At 43.3% G+C, this 16145-nt stretch overlaps 1 protein-coding gene across 2 annotated transcripts in view; it reads right to left on the bottom strand.

The window, feature by feature from the left end:
• Positions 1–15742, bottom strand: part of svep1 (sushi, von Willebrand factor type A, EGF and pentraxin domain containing 1) — an 84715-nt gene extending 68973 nt beyond the window's left edge. The window contains exon 1 of one of the 2 annotated variants that reach the window (XM_047592312.1): positions 14530–15742. In XM_047592312.1, coding sequence (XP_047448268.1) covers positions 14530–15078 — 549 coding nt within the window. In that variant the 5' untranslated portion in view covers positions 15079–15742. The remainder of the gene's footprint in view (positions 1–14529) is intronic. The other variant, XM_047592304.1, reaches the window with a different exon arrangement.
• Positions 15743–16145: the final 403 nt, after the last annotated feature.

Below are 16145 nucleotides of genomic sequence, written 5' to 3'. Positions count from 1 at the left end.
CTGCTATTGATCTAAATGTCAGAACTATTTTCGTTCACCTGTCCTGACTTACTACTCCAGGTGTTTTCTTCACCGTTGCACACATTTTCATTTTGCAAAAAGAAGTGAGGAGGGAAAATAAAGCCTTGAAGCTAACAAGCTGGCTAACGGTCAATTTTTATTCCCCTTGTGTGGCTTAAAAACAAGTGCAACCCAGCAAAGAAAGGACAAAAAAAAAACGTCCACTTCAGATTCCAGTTAGATAATTTGAACTCTTGTGCATTCTTCTATGATTTAGCCACATGATTAATTTCTTGGTGTCATTCAGCAACCAGCCAGGCCAGAATAAATATGCTGTTGCTTTCATATTCATCCGCAAATAGTTGATGAGAGCTTTCTTCACGGACTCCCCGATGATGGATTCCTCTACAAAATTACGGATCAATCACCGAAAGCAGTTGATATTTTAAACACCTGGAAATATACTTGCCACCGAGCTGTGTTGAGACTGTGTTTAGGCGTGGAAGAATTCCCATTAGTTATGCAACATTTTCAACAGGCAGATCGTTTCCTCGCCGCCCGAACACAGAGAAGCCACAGCATCATCTCCAGTGCCAAGGTCTGACTTTGATATAAACAAAGGCAACAGTTTGGTGAGGCACTACGCTTTTCTCGACTCCAGACTGGTGTTATTAAAGTGCTTATGTACATGGAATCATTTGGGGACTGTCACTGGCTTAAAGCATCCATGAAAATGTATCCCATGTCATCCAGACTTAGCCCAGACCACACCGCACAGACAGACGCAGCATTTTCCTTTGTTATGCTGACTGTTGCTGCTGCAGTTGCATTTCTTCCTCATGTTCCTCTCTCCTCTTCTTTCGTCTCCCGTGGCGTTTATTTGTCTTGGCACCGGTCGCAGGTGGAGATTTTCTCTTACAGAGCCGAGAATTGAGACGTCAGTAATTGTAGCATATATTTATGGAGAGGTTTTCGATTTTATTATTTCTCGTGCTTGTTCTGGACGCGCGCCCTTGTTGGTAGGACAAATTATATTAGACCAGGAGGAAGCACAAGCTGGGAGGTCAATTGAGGAGGACACAAACATTTTTGCTGTGAGATTGTATGGAGTGAGTCTAAGTTGCCATGGATTTCTACCATGGAAAAGTTTGCCATAAATCACATGATGTTGCACATGCCTGTTCTCCAAGAAAACAAATGAAAATACCGATACAAATATGGTGTTGCTGGGAAACCCTTGCATTTAGTGCTGGGAGAAATGAAACGGATTACATTTGTATGCTTTTGTTTTATTTGAAAAAGCTAAGTGGGGGTTTTGGGAGATCTGTATCGTGCTGGGGGACGGTTTTCTTGCCAACACACGGCATTTCAAAATGAACTGATTAAAGTGGAGGCCAATGCATACTTTGTCTCTATATTTGGACAACTGCTTGGAACGAGGTTTGCTGCTGAGCCTGAAAACACAACTAATAGCCCTTAAAACGGAAATCTTACACAATAAGACCTGGAAAATGTTAGAGACATTCACATAAAAAGCTCACAAATGAAGACAACAGTATGTAAGCATATTTGTGGGTTAACATACATGTACCAATTACCTACTTATAGTCATTTACACAAACAGAGAGACAAACAACGTACACACAGTCACCGAGCAAAGAAAACAACCCAATGGAATCTGGCACTTTCAAACTCCAACCTCAACATAGCAAGTGGTTTACTAATAGACCTACACGCCTTAGCCCATAAAAACATGTTATTTAGTTTGCCACTACTGGCTCTTTGAAATAGTTTTGGTTTCTTCAGGTGCCAATGGATGACGCTTTTGGTAAATACTGATCTTAAGATCCAAAGTAAATCCATGTGCTTAAAGAATTGATCTGATTCGTGCCTTTGATCCAAAAGCTCTGCAGTGCTGTGCGAACACAGCCGCATTTCAGAGGTATGAGTTTGATTTGTAGCAACAACATGAAACGCGAATGCAAAATCAGCTCTAATCAAAAGCAGTTTATTCCCTCAGTGACAATGCACGTGACTCACTCAGCGTTGGAGCCTGACTAATGTGTCGGTATGTAGCTTGTGAGAAACCCAAGCTCAGAAATACCAAAGACGGTGCCTATTTGGATTATGTAAGTATTACTTTTCATAAAAAAAACAAATAACTCACAGTTACGCCCATATACAAGCGGTTCTGTAGTATTTCTTAGCTCTGGAATAATTTTTTTATAACATTCATGGTTTGACCAACGTACACCCAGAAACACTCAAAGAAACAAATACGGATTCTAGGGTCCAACATGGAAAATAAGTGCCTGAATCTGAAATCGGAACAATCCACATTTCTCAACAGGTAAACTTCATTTGGAAAGGGAAGGTATAAAGTTTAAGAACACCTACTACCTACTCCCAGATCAAGAGTGAAAATTGACTCTTAATTACACAAACCTCCGACATTTACCAACTTGAGCAATTTTCACAACAATATGATCATCTCCTATGAATAAACTGTAGGTCCTCACAACTTCCTAGCCTCCAAGTGAATAGTTACCTTGTTAGATTATGGTTACTGCTACCTGTGGGCATGGAGAGTCATTTCCTTTCTTGCTGGCGTGAGACTTGTGTTCAAATGCAACTTTTTGGTCGGGACAGAGGCAGCATGAGGCGATGCCACAATGTTTGTTGGTAGCAGCTTTTTTAGTGAGTCCGTATCGTTTGGATTGTGTAAACAGGAATTTGGCTTCACAACACCGCATGAGTCAATACAAAAGTGCAGTTCACCTAAAAATATATGAGCCAGGCAAGCTACTTTTTAAAGATCTAAGGTTTTAACAGCGCAGTAGGTTTAGTGCTAGGGTTAGGGTTAGATTGGACCAAAAAGAACAGAAGGAGAGCGCACACCAGTGTTGGTGAGGTGCTGACAGCCGGAACAAAGCGGTAAAACAGAAGAAAGTGAAGTCACGCGCTCATAGATGTGGAAAGTGCAGCTTATTTTAATGAAATGCTTGCAGGCATGACCAACATTTTGACCCGGAGGTCTTCTTCAGGGTGCGGGTGAGGGGTTAGGGTGGAAACACATTTTTCCAGTTGGATCAAGAAAACACTATTTTCTGATGGTATTACGGTGGATTACAGCTGTGGATTATGGCAGACCACTGAAGCTGCTGACAGTCAGTTCCTGTGCTTGCCTTCGCCTCCCTGACCTTTGACCCTGCCAACGGTGCGTGAGTCTTCAAATCCTCCACACCACGGCTCTCTGAATCACACATTTTACATTTGTGCCTCTCCACCTCAACACTCTCGCCACTCTCTCATTTATCACTTTCACACATGCACGCCGAGCTCCACGAAGCTGTTGTCAGCAGCACCTATCAGCCGCGGAGTAGTATTTTAAGTAAGAGGAAATCTGTGTGTAGGTGTGAGCATGTTTATGTGTGAATGTGCACTGAGTGGAAAGAACAGAACGGAGGGGGGGTTAAGAGAGTGAGGCATGATATGTGTAGGAAAGTGTGCGTTCATCTGACTGGCCGAAGAGCATGAAGCTGGATTTATTTTTGTAGTCAAGAAAGTTTTAAGCAATTATTCGTCATGTCGCATACAATTATGCCCCATCAGCAAAAAAACATGATGCACAATGTCAGTAAAGTCGCAGTAATTCACCATGATGCTGTATCCTGGTTTCTGGTGAGTTTTTGGTGTCATAGTTGACACCAATTCCGCATGGGTTTAATTAATAACTTAAATACATGCTTCATTCTGGTCTGTATGGTGAGTGTCAACCCCCTAGCACGATTTACACCAATGCTGCGCAAACATCTAGGACTGTAGAGTTGACTGGTCGATTCGTCGATTGCTATGGTCAACATGTGAATGTTTCTTTTCAGTTCATGGCCATCACTCTTTATAGCCATCGAGCTTAATCGAGCTATGCAATGGAGAAAATGGAGTAACTGATGGGAACATGTCCTCCTCCTCCACACTAGGTGCCCATATGTGTCTTGTCAGTGGGTTACGTCATATAATAAACAACTGGAGTCATTCATGCAGACCAGCATTTCAATAACATAATAGTACAGTTTTTTTTTTTTTGTACGCAATGTGGGCACTACTTGCAGATAAGATGTACGCTGTCCCGCTTTCTTGGATATTTTTGTTCGGGGGTCATACACCAGCACAGCAATTGTGGAGCATGCGCACGCACGTTGTCTAGTTTAACTCTGATTAAGGTGTATACATGCCAGTGAACATAGATTTCCAATCACATTACCTGCGTGTCTTTGTCGGATAAGGAAAACTCCAATATTAGTTGGATTAACGCGTTAACATGCACTTAAATTGTCCAGTTAGAATCGGATTAAGGCAATAATTCATTTTTTTTGACTGGCATCTAAACATACTGATTGTCTGTACAGTACAGTACATTGTTTCAGGCTTAAGAGTGAGAGCGTCATTCATATTTGTTGAACAGTGTATTTAAGTGGTGAAATCCAGCCTTATGAACAAACAGCAGCTCTTCGACAGTCCCAGATTTTCATGACGAGATTCTTCAGAGGTAAAATGTAAAGAAAAGACACGGGGAAGGATTTCTAAGGCTGTTGGGGAAAGGTTCAGAATTACATTTGCATCTGCCAAGGGGGGTTCAGTGACATCTGTGTTTTACACTGCCGGGAAGTCTAAAGATTGCCCTCTCAAGTGCAGAGTGCTGAGCTCCTTCCAGTGCCCCATTTCTCTAAAAGGAGTGAAAATAAAGTGCGGGGAATAATTGGGACCTAAGTGCTGCAAGTAGCAAGTGAATAATTTCTGTTGGTCCTGGGTTGAAAGACGAAAGTGGTGTGTGGTAATTTCCAGTCTGGTAAAGTGGCTGATTTGTGACATATGGAACCCTCCTGTTCCAAAAAAATGTATTCGTTATTCTTGGGAGAACAAGAATAAAGAATACCTTTTTTTCATTATTATTCCTTATTCCTTTCTTGCGGCAGTTTCAAACATTCAACCACAGTGTAAATATCACACTTGCATGTGAAGTTAAAAGATGCCAGACACAAGCTCTGATAAGTATCCACAACTGCAGACTAATTTCCACTGAGGGCTTGGCTGAGAGCAAAGTGCTGAAAGTGAATGATTTCGCGTCTTTATCATCTTTAAACATGAGGACTAATTCTTCCCAGAGGTTTCAGATACTGATCAGAAAATGAATGGCATCTAATCAAATAAATATTTGCATAACGGTCACTCTCATAAAGTTGCTGAGATGGACAAATGGGACTGATGGAGGAAGTTACAGGATCACCCCACACACATTTCATTCCCTGTTGTTTCCACTGGTCTCCATCACCTCATTTTCATTCTCTAATCCTTTCTGTAAATGGAATCGCCGGTTTTGGCCAAAACAAAGCCCAGTTATTTGACCGCAGAGGTCTTAGCGCGGAGGCCAAGTGGGACACTCGCTACAGCATCCAAACCAGCGCATACTATACACACTGACGTCGACAGAAAAACACTGGAGCATAGCCTTGAGGCAGGAAAATGAGGTGTAAGGCAGAAAGAGACGCTGCTAAGAGATAGATATTACAGACATTACAGATATTCATCGAGTGCTGAGGAGAGCAGAGACGTTGAAATCGGCCTTTTCCAGACAGGAAACCACACAGACAACGTACAGAACACTTGGATGCACACGTGCAGTACGTTCCTTTCAACACGTTGGATTCACATCCATCCGTTTCAAATCAAACTACATGTGCCATGGTGTAATTCCAAATTGGACCATGTGGTTTTCTGAACCTGTCTCCCAAACAATCCTAGCCCAGCACCCTCCTTGGCAGAGAGAGAAAGCTAAAAATCCTTTCCTGTCTTCATGTTTCTGATGGGGGACGACCACCAGTCTACCAAGGAAAGATCTAAAGAAGATGAAGAAGAATAAGGCTATTGTAGTGAAAACAGATGGGGTCAGGATGCTAGGAACGCTGGATGAAGCTACAAAAAAAAACAACAAAAAAAAAATTTGTGGTTTCAAACACACGGATTCGATCCAAAAGAGATACAAAGCCTTATTTTGCAGAGACTATACATCAATATGTCCAAAATGACAGAAGACTATCTGCTCCCCATGTTTCTGGCAATCTGCTCATACTGAGGCCATTCATCTTCTCATGAACCTTTCTGCGCTAGGCCATAGCGAGCTGACTGATGACCTCCACTGACCTCTCACTGCTCATATCTCTGCCCTACCTGGTTGTCTGTCAGCACTTCACCACAGCTATGTGAAAGAGAATTCAAAGGGTCCTAAGTTATCAATACACGGTGACAGCTGCTGGAGAACTGGGGGACTAGTCAAACCATATCTGCACGTCTTTGAAGAGCAATTCATCCTCCATGACGTCTCTACAGCAATTTTAAATAATCCAATAAAATTGAGTCATGGCGCGTTCGCAAAGCATGTTGTTTATTGGTTGTAATTACATCATGACACTTGAAAGTTCTTGTTTTTCGCTGCCAGATTTTCTGCTGTCATTCCTGATTGCTCATTTATTTTCCCCACTGTGGATAAAAGTAGATGAATTTATTTGGATTGCCTTCCCCCGCCCTCCCGGCCTTATATTAGGCCAGTTTGCTTGTCAACGGCTGTGCTTGTCTGCATGTATGAGATAATGGGTGAACGACGAGGCCTCAGTGTTCTCCTAGACATTCAGAGGTTGGAAAGTAGGCCCCCGTTTCTGGAAAATATTCAGTATCCATTTCAGAGAGGAGGGCAGGGGTGAGCCGAGTGTGACGAGAGAGGGAAAAGGAGGGTGCAGTGCCGCTGTTAATTTGCTGGGGCTAATGTTGTCGTTACAATTTAGACATAGGAAGACAGGGCAGTGTAAGTTACTTAAACTTAATATTGTCCAAATAGACTCAGTGAATAGCAAAACGTCAAAAGTCCAGATCTCAAATGAACATAATTTCCCCAGAGATACATAAAGCTTTTTCTTATCTTGCTTGTATTCTCCTAGGTCATGTGAGAACTATACAACTGTATTAACTGCCAAAACAGGGGTGTCAAAGTTAATGTGATAGTAACTCCTCAACCCAAACTCCTTTAAATGTCACTAAGTCTTTAGACGTACGTTGAAGGGATGCACATTTTGTTCTTATGACCTCAGTTTGGACAGTGTGGGAAGAGCTCGGGGCAACAGCAACCCTTTGGAAAGAAATCTCCCATATCATGGCTTTACAAGCAAAAATGGGAACCAATGTCTCACGAATGTGCAGATTTACTTTTTGTCTCCATTTCTCAATACTCTGGACTGTTTGTCAGACAAAACAAGTAATTTGATGATGTCATTGTATCATTACCTAAAAAAGTCTATTTAAACCAATGGACATAGTTTTGAACGTAATGAAATGCCAAGATTGCAGCTTGGTTATAAAAAGCCAAAGAAATCCCTTCGTAACGCAGAGTTTATTTTACTTCATGCCAAAGTATTAATGTTGACAAAACAGACAAAGACCAGTCAAAGCATTCTGTGTGAAGAAAATGTTCCTAAGCTGAGCATATTTGAGGTTGACGAAGCTATGAAAGAAGAGAATGGGGAATATTTCTGTCAGACTGATTTAGTACAACGAGGCACAGCAGAGCAGAACCTGTGGCTGATGCATTTCTTCCTCTGAAACCCAAAACATAGAAACACAGTCATGTTGAGTCTATTATGTCAATCACCAGGTCAGGGTCTGAGGAACTTTCCAACTACGACCCGAGCACAGGTGCCAGGTGAAGACTGTGTGTGCAATCATTCTGAGAAACAATATAACACTAATGACAATGTGTTGATACGTTATGGGCCACTGCTGAAGTCATGAGTTGTATAATTCCTATGGTTGTCAATTCGTTAAAATATTTAATTGCAATTAATCGCATGATTTCCATAATAACTCGATTAATCGCACATTTAAAACTTATAGCTTCTTGATTTCCCAAACTACATGTTGGGTTATCTACATCAAAAACATTTGTGATGATAAAAGTAATGAAAGGTCTTATATATTAAAAAATAAATAAAAAATCATCTTGCTTTGCAAAATAAATATATGTGACTCTTTCATATCACACTAGAAGTCTGAAATTATTCATTGGTCTTTTACTGATACAGTAGATCAGAGATTCGAACAAACTGGGCTTCTGCAATTTAACAATTTTAGTTTTATCCTTCATCTCAGAGGGGATGATGTATAAAATAGAAAATCATGAGTCAAAAAGGCTCAGAATCTGCTCATGTAGTTGATCATCACCATATATGAAAAAAGAAATGTTCCGAACTACATGATAATTTGCAGTATAATCACATTCATGTTGAATGCTGCGTACACTCGACTAAGAGATGTCCTCTGAACTAGGAAGCTGCTTTATCGGGTCGTCCAGCTCTAAAAAGAATGATGTCTTTGTAACTGCATATCCAAGCCATGAAAGTGAAAAATTTTGTCATAAAAAAACAATGTATTTGCATTAAGGCCTCAATTTATTGTCCCAACTGTGATTCACAAGCTGCTGCACACGGCAAAAGTAAAGACTCACATCCAAGGGCAGCCTCAGCATTTTTTTAATCTTGTCTGGTGTCTGTGGACGTTCCTGTCTGGCCTCAGTCTTATCAGGGCAATTCTGGCTGGTAGGTGCCCCGACTCCCTGATACTGAGGAGGAAGAGGAGGATGCAGAGGGGCTGAACAGAGGGAAGGAGCAGACGGACCGAAGGAAATGAGTAAGAGTGAGACGGCGGGAAGTGGGGGTTCAAGAGACAGGAAGCAGTCTTTTCTTATCGTCTTATCACAGCGGGTTCAGCCAGGGGGACTGGATCAAAGAGATGCACCTTGCTTTCACTTTTGCACTCGTTTGCGCCACCACAATTGTATCCATTTGCTTTTCTACCCTTCCCCGGTGAGGACTCACTAGGTTTCTCAAAACTTGAGCAGTGATTCAGCCATGACAATAAAAAAAAATACTTCTAGGAATGAAAACCCACTTTCCAGCACTCAGATGGTGACTGATGGTCTTCATTTCCCATCTTAATTTGGCGCACTCAACATGGGTTCTTCAGAAATTGAAGAAAACTCAGACAGACCCAGATACAAACATGACCATAAAGTGTGTGTGAGAGCGCCTGCTCATGTTTGTGTGTCTCAGACAGGCCAAGAATGTACAGGAACCCTACAGTTCATCTCCACAGGCCAAGTATAAGCAACTGACACGGGCCTCATTTAATCTAATAGACAATGTTTTGAAAAACAATACCGCATATTATGGCTGTAATGCGTCAAAGTTGACGACGGTGACGTTCCCCTGCCTGCTGGGGAGGTCTGCGGCTGTGGGGGGAAAGGATGATAGAAGGGCAAAGAAACGGGAGAAATTGGAAAATAAGATTCAACGAAATGAGACATGGGCCTCGCAGACCGAGCCGCCAATACTTGTTTCACTTATTGCGGTCTGGCGAGGCCCAACAGAGAGTGAATGAAGAGCTGTGTGAAGCGTTATTGACAGCGTCCTCCTTACTGGAGAAGTGTTGGCTTGGCGTTTCACGTTTGGAAAGACCTTACAGTCATGACTGGAAATACATGTCAAATTTCTCCTAGACTAACTAGCAAAATGCGTTTCTGAATAATACGAGGTGAGAAATATAAGCTGCGGTTGTTTCATCTTTCATTTTACATCTATGGCTACTGAAATTAAAGTACTTGTTTACGAGGTTTGGGCGCCGGTGAGGTTTGAATTTAGACACGAAACTGGGTCAGCTTTCACAAAGCCCGGACTCATATGTTATTGGTGGATCCTTGTGAACTAAAATCCAGCTTAAAAAAAAAAAAAAAAAAAACTAGACATACTACATACATGAGGTATGTCCATAAATGCCCTAGTTTACAGTCCATCATGTGAACTTTATGACTTACAGTACATACGATGACAACCATGTAAAGACATGCAGCTGCTCGGCAAACTCTATAAAATGAGCACAGACGTGTGTTTTTTTCTGGTGAGCTGGAAACACTCGGAGTCTCTGGAACTTTTCACAAAGGAAGACGACGAAAACAAGCCACCTGCTAGTCCAAACCATACACATTTCAGTCCCAGAAACACACCGGCTGTCTTGGGGAACTGCTCCAATATCTGTTTAGAAACTGACTGGAGCAAAGATAACCACCAGTCCGGTAAAAAATATTACTGTCAATAACCTCTCTTCCACTTCCTTCCCACCTTTTCTCTTCTCTTTCTTCCATCTTTCATCATCTCTCTTCATACGCTGCCCATCTGTCTGTGTCTTATGCAACCGATATAGTAAAACCGCCAAGTCCAATTTAATGCTTGGTGCTTCTTCGCTGAGGTCGGTCAGCTCAGAAGGGGAGAGGTGGTGGGGGAGTTATCTGGCAACTCATAGCTACCCCGAGGAGAATCTTCAGGGTGAAGAAAAACGAGTTGATAAAATAAATGTGATGGTGGAGATTTTTAACTGGCTGGTGCACATACAGTCATTTGTTTCCCTGTATTTTTACAGCCGAGACTCGTATCCAAAGCAGGCTATAATAGGAGCAACAATGGAAAAAACAGTAATTCCTGGATCAACACGATTCTAGCAACCAATAGAATAAAATGCCAGGCTTTGAGCCATTTGCCTTGAAGATATTTGGTCATGTACGGGGCAAATGATTGGAAAATAAATCATCGGACAGCTAAAGACCAGGGAAACAGATTTCTTTGGAGCAGTAAGAAGAAGGGAATGTACTTCAGTTTGGAGAAGCTGATTCAAACTGAAATCATTTTCTGAGAGTCATCAGTTTCTTTGCACCGGCAGCCATGAAAAGCGGTGGAAAAACTACAGCGACGTCATCATTTACCATGTTATCATGTCTGGAGTGAGGCTGAGGAAAGACAGATGGGGGGCTGTGAATCATCATGACAAAGTGTAACACGCTTGATAAACTAAAGGTACTATCATCAACTTTCATTCGCAAGAAGAAATTCAAACAAAGTCGAACCTTACCCTAACTCTAACCCTAACCCTAATGCTAACCCTAACCCTAAGATCTTCCAACAGCATCTAAAAGGTACGGTCACCAAACCAGCATAAATGAAGGCCCACTGTGATGCCGCCTCACATCACCTGCCTGGACCAACAAGATGCATTTGAACTCATCTCAAAGACTATGGGCCTGTTCAGACCGTGCAGTAAGATCCGATCTGAGTGATCCAATCACGCAAACGACAGGTGTAAATACTCACAAAGATTTGATCTCTGACCACATGTGTAGGTGGCTGGGGCTGCATGTGTACACATTCCTTTGCCTCATTCATTCAGCAAAAAAAACAAAAAAAACATAGGCCGTTATTATAAATGACCCCCAATAGAGAAAAAGGCACTGTAAGTGATGTCTGTTCATTAGTAAATAGTTAGTTAAAATATTCTGTCTGAAAGGAGACGTGTGTGTGTGCGCTTAGGATAAGTATTTCCTCAATAATGACTTTATTTACCTTCATTACCAGAGATTACGGTGCGTATAGAAACGTCCGTTGGAGTCATGATCTGAGTTTTGAGCAGCTCTAACGGAGATCCTTAATTAATGACTTTAACGTGTGTCTGCACACACGTGAAATGACGCTGTTCTCGGTTCTGGAGCAGCAGTAGAGATCCATTAGAGACACAGGCCTTTAAAATATTCTTCGGCGACCCTGATGATGTCGGGGTGAGAAAATGAGATCGGAAAGCTGGAGACGCATTTGGAGACGCATGTTGATACCAGGTTTGAACACACGTGCCTAAAGCTGGTCACTTACCTGGAATCAGATAGCCCAGATGTATTTACGCAAGGTCTGAACAGGCTATGACCAACAGCCAGGAAGCACATAGTTTTTTTGTTTTTTTTGTGTGTGTGTGAAGGGAAAGGAAATAACTCATCACACCAGCTGGTGGCACTAGACTGCATTCATCTTTACAAAGAAAACAAGAAGAAACAAGGGAAACAAGAAGAGTGACAATAAGTTGGCAGTCTAGTCCAGAAAACTTGGTAGAGCCTCAAACAGCCACACAGAGGTGGCCTCGCCTAAATTCTGCTTATATTTGTGTGTGTCACATTGGATTAAGGTGTGTCTCTTGAACTTGGTTCTGTTTGGTAAGCTGCTCAACCAATCGGAGCCATCCCTCTAACCCATTAGTTCTTCCACAACGCTGAAAAAAAGCCGCTGACCGCTGCCGCTGCAGTGCTGCACCCATGAGCAAATCATGAAATCCATCAATAACTGTCACTTCACTGGCAACTGGCAAGACATACAGAACGATAAAAGCCTCCAAGTAAAGACTGTTCAAAAATGTGCACTTTCTCCGAGCAGTAGTCTTCCTGTGCCGCCATTTAGAAGAGCTACTTCTGCTCTTAGGTGCACTTCTACAGATTGAAGCCTAGTTCCTAATATCACGTAGTTTACAAATATGTGTCTATGCTGTCAAAACCGTCCAGAGTCAGACAACATTTTGGAGTACACTGATGCTTAAAACCTACTGTGTGATCTATTGGGTGAAAAGAGAGAGCGACAGACAGCGGAGAGACTGCGAGAGACAGAGATGAAGAGGGCTGGAGGAGAGCCGTGTCTCTACATGCATGGCTGGTGGAAAAATGTCTCTCTTAATGGATCCCAGCCTTCTACAGCACTCAGAGCAGCCAAGAGCTGCCAAGGGAATAAAATATGGCGTTATTATTATTATTATTGCTATTCTGCAATTATTACTTATTCTCACTTTTTCTATCTTTCTCTCGCAGATGTTCAAATATATCATGCAGATTTATAAACGAATTCCCAGAGATGGAGGCACGTGTTTGGATAAAAGCGCACAATTACGTACCTTATCACAAGTGTCCTCATTCGACACACACACATACATGTATAGTGCTCAATTAGGGTTTAGCTGGTACATGACAGCGGGCGGATATGCAACCCGCTGATTTATGTCAGCAGAGCCTTATTTATTATATGTAGCTAATGGAAAAAGATGACAAACTTCCTTTTTTTTTCTTTTTTCCAGTTAGATTCAGACAGACTATTAAAAAAAAAAGAAAAAAGAAAAAAAGAAACAAGGGTTTGAGCAATAAATCACAGATGGCCTGATTTTTAAATTTTTTTTTTTTTCACTTCCTTGTCCATGTGAAGACACGCAGTAAATGTCCGACTGAATCCATCAGGTGCGGGGCGGTTTCTGGAGCTCCGCTTGATGTACTGCATCTATGGCTGTATCTGCTAGGGATCGTCAGAACGTATATATTTCCCGTTACTTGCAATCCTCAAGTCTGCGCCCAGACTGAATACAGGAGTGTTTGTTGGACTGATATTCAGCCTCATTATATAATCACACTTAATCAATAAAAGCCAACTTAATGGCCTGAGTGGTAATACGCCCCATTTCTTTCTAAAAGTCATATTTGAATGACGCATACGTGGCTTGATGAATGACCTCAAACATGTTGAGTGTTTCTGAATAATGATAAGGCACTGAAGTTGGCCCAGAAAGCCTTTTCTTGGTGTTGTGGTTTTTAGCAGCTGGGAGGCAGCCAGCAGTCCGCTTATCAGCACTTAGCTGAAGAGGGCGAGCTGAAAACCTGTCCTGGGGGCCAAGCTTTCAGTGCTAAGCCAGGGGATTCGGTCCAAGTCTGTTAGCTTTATACGGGGGATAGAGCGGAAGGCAAACCTGCCAAAACTCGGCCTACCTATGCCTACGTTTTTTTTCGACTGCGGGACTAATTAAACGGATATTTAAACTGTCTTTTTATTCAGCACCTCACCGAAGTAGGCAACGTCAGCTTTGAGGCGTCTGTCGATCGAGTCGGTGAGCTTTGAACCGGTTTTCGGTCTTAATATCTATTTCCCAAAACACAAATAACCAGCGTTTCTTAGCAACTCCTCAGCCCTTAAAAGCCCCCGTCCAGTTCTTAGTTCTTAGCCGACAAGGTAGATCCGTGATGAGCGGAGCGTTTACACAGGACCGGCCCCTCTACCACCAGCACAGCTTTTACAGCTGGGCTGTTTGGACTTGACGGATGAACTGTGCCATATGTCCCGGGTGCGTGTGCAGCTGAGCGTCAGGCAGCTCAGATCAACAAGCCGTAAACACGCTAACACGTTGACCCCCCGTAACCCCGCACAACACTCAAATCCCTGGCTCGGCGACAAATTCAGCCGCACGGCAATGGAAGGTGAAAAAATGGACCGCTAGCAGCTACTTTTTCATCGGTGGAAATCCCTGAACAATTAGCCGGTGAACAGCTTCCCCTTCTCTATCTGCCCGTGTGTAATTTAGAGGAAGCAGCAACAGCAAAGCCATGTAGGGCCTCATTAACATCGGGGCCACAATCACTCAGTGCACACCAACGGACACGCACAGATCCCAAAAAACCCAACAGTTGTTTCTTATTAAAAAAAAAAAAAAATCTAGCTTCTGGAAAGAATGTGAGAATAATGCACAACGCAGACCCAAGGACTGACGATAACCTCAGCATTCACTCAATCCATTAGTCTGACTCACCGCTGCCCGCTGGAAGGCTCCTTTGGTGTAGGTGCCTCCCCCTCTGTAGTTGATGGCTGGGATCTCCTGGTTGAACAGGGAGCACTTGTGCTGGTGGGACTTGGGCGCTGTGATGTGGTCCACCCTCGTCACTACGTGGGTCTTGGACGAGAAGGTCACCAGTGCCACCCGCGTGTCCTCCGGCGCGACGGGGAAGTCGGACAGCATCTTGCGGACGAACCTCAGCTCGCTCAGGAAGTTGTTGGCGCCCACGCTCGACGACTCGTCCACCAGGAAGACCAGGTCCAGGCAGGAGCTTTTCTCGCGCAGCTCGCGGACGTTCCTCTTGAACGCCTGGCCGAGCCGCTCCACTTTGCTCTCGGCGCTCTCCGACAGGTTGCCAGCCGACGACGGGGATGACAGGGGCGACATCTGCCTGGACCGGCGAGACTGCAGCTGGGGTGGGGACTGCTGAGCAGACGGCCAGGCTGTGGTCCATACGTCCAGGACGCACAGGACCAGAAGACAAGAAGTCCATGAGGGCGTTAAAGAGTACCTTAGACAGAACATGGTCACAGTCAGCTCAGTATCGCTAATGTAGAAGAACTTGGGGAGAAAAAATAATTGCGGACCCTCTTGTCAAGGGGAATTCAGTGAGGATAAAAGTGTCCTATTCCTGCATCAGCGTCCAGGAACATAGCAGACAACAACTCAGTGCAGAGTTCCTCAAAAGCATTGCCAGATGAAGACCCTTTCATTCAAACTGTGCATGTGTCCATCTGCTTCTCTCCAAGAAGAAAAATCTGTCCTGAAAAGGGTTTTGGCTTCTCCTCAAGTCTTGCCAGCGTTTCTACAAAAATAAATCTGGCTTTGCTCTTTGTGCAGTCTTAAATGAGTAAATGCAGCATTTCAATATTTTTTTAAGAGACTAATATAAATCTGTATGTCCTTTATCCTTCCTCCAGCCTCTCTTGTTATTTAGCCTTCCAGTCTGTGCATCAGATCCAAAAAAAAAAAAAAAAAAGAAAGAAACCCCAAGCCTCTACAGTGCTCTTCAGTCCCAGTGTGCTGCCCTTCAGGCTCCTCTATGTGACGCTCCTGCCCGCACCGCCAGCTCCGAATGCTTTGCTCCCCGCTTCTCCCCAAATCATTTAAAAAAAACACACAGAGGAGGAGGGAGGAAAAAGTTAAGAGAGACACAGAGAGAGGTTGAGGGGGAAAAGGGGGCAGTCCAGTCATGGCGCGAAGTCATTTTTTTTTTGTCTCCCCTTCATCTCTCCTCCTCTTTTTCTCTCCCCCCCCCCTCCCTATCTCTGTCTGTCTCCCCCACTCCCTCCCCACTCTTCCTACCTCTCTTTCTCTCTCTCTCTCTCTCTCTCTCTGTCTCTCCCTCTTTCTCTCCCTCCGTATTGGACTATCTCATCCAGAGTGAGGTTCGGTGTCAGTGCTGCGCTTCGCCTGTCAACTTGTCAGCATTCCCAAAGAAAACATCAGCAACAGGCGCTCTGATTAACTCCATATGTCCACGCACCGTGTACGTGACACGACTTCAGACCGAGATCAAACAAAGTGAGAGGGAAAGGTGGGAGAAGAGGAGGAGATAAATCAGATTAAACTTTGGACAAGATTAAGGAAAG

This window comes from Mugil cephalus, chromosome 1 (genome assembly GCF_022458985.1).
Source record: "Mugil cephalus isolate CIBA_MC_2020 chromosome 1, CIBA_Mcephalus_1.1, whole genome shotgun sequence".
Classification (NCBI taxonomy): Eukaryota; Metazoa; Chordata; class Actinopteri; order Mugiliformes; family Mugilidae; genus Mugil; species Mugil cephalus.
This window is presented reverse-complemented; position numbering and strand designations above follow the sequence as displayed.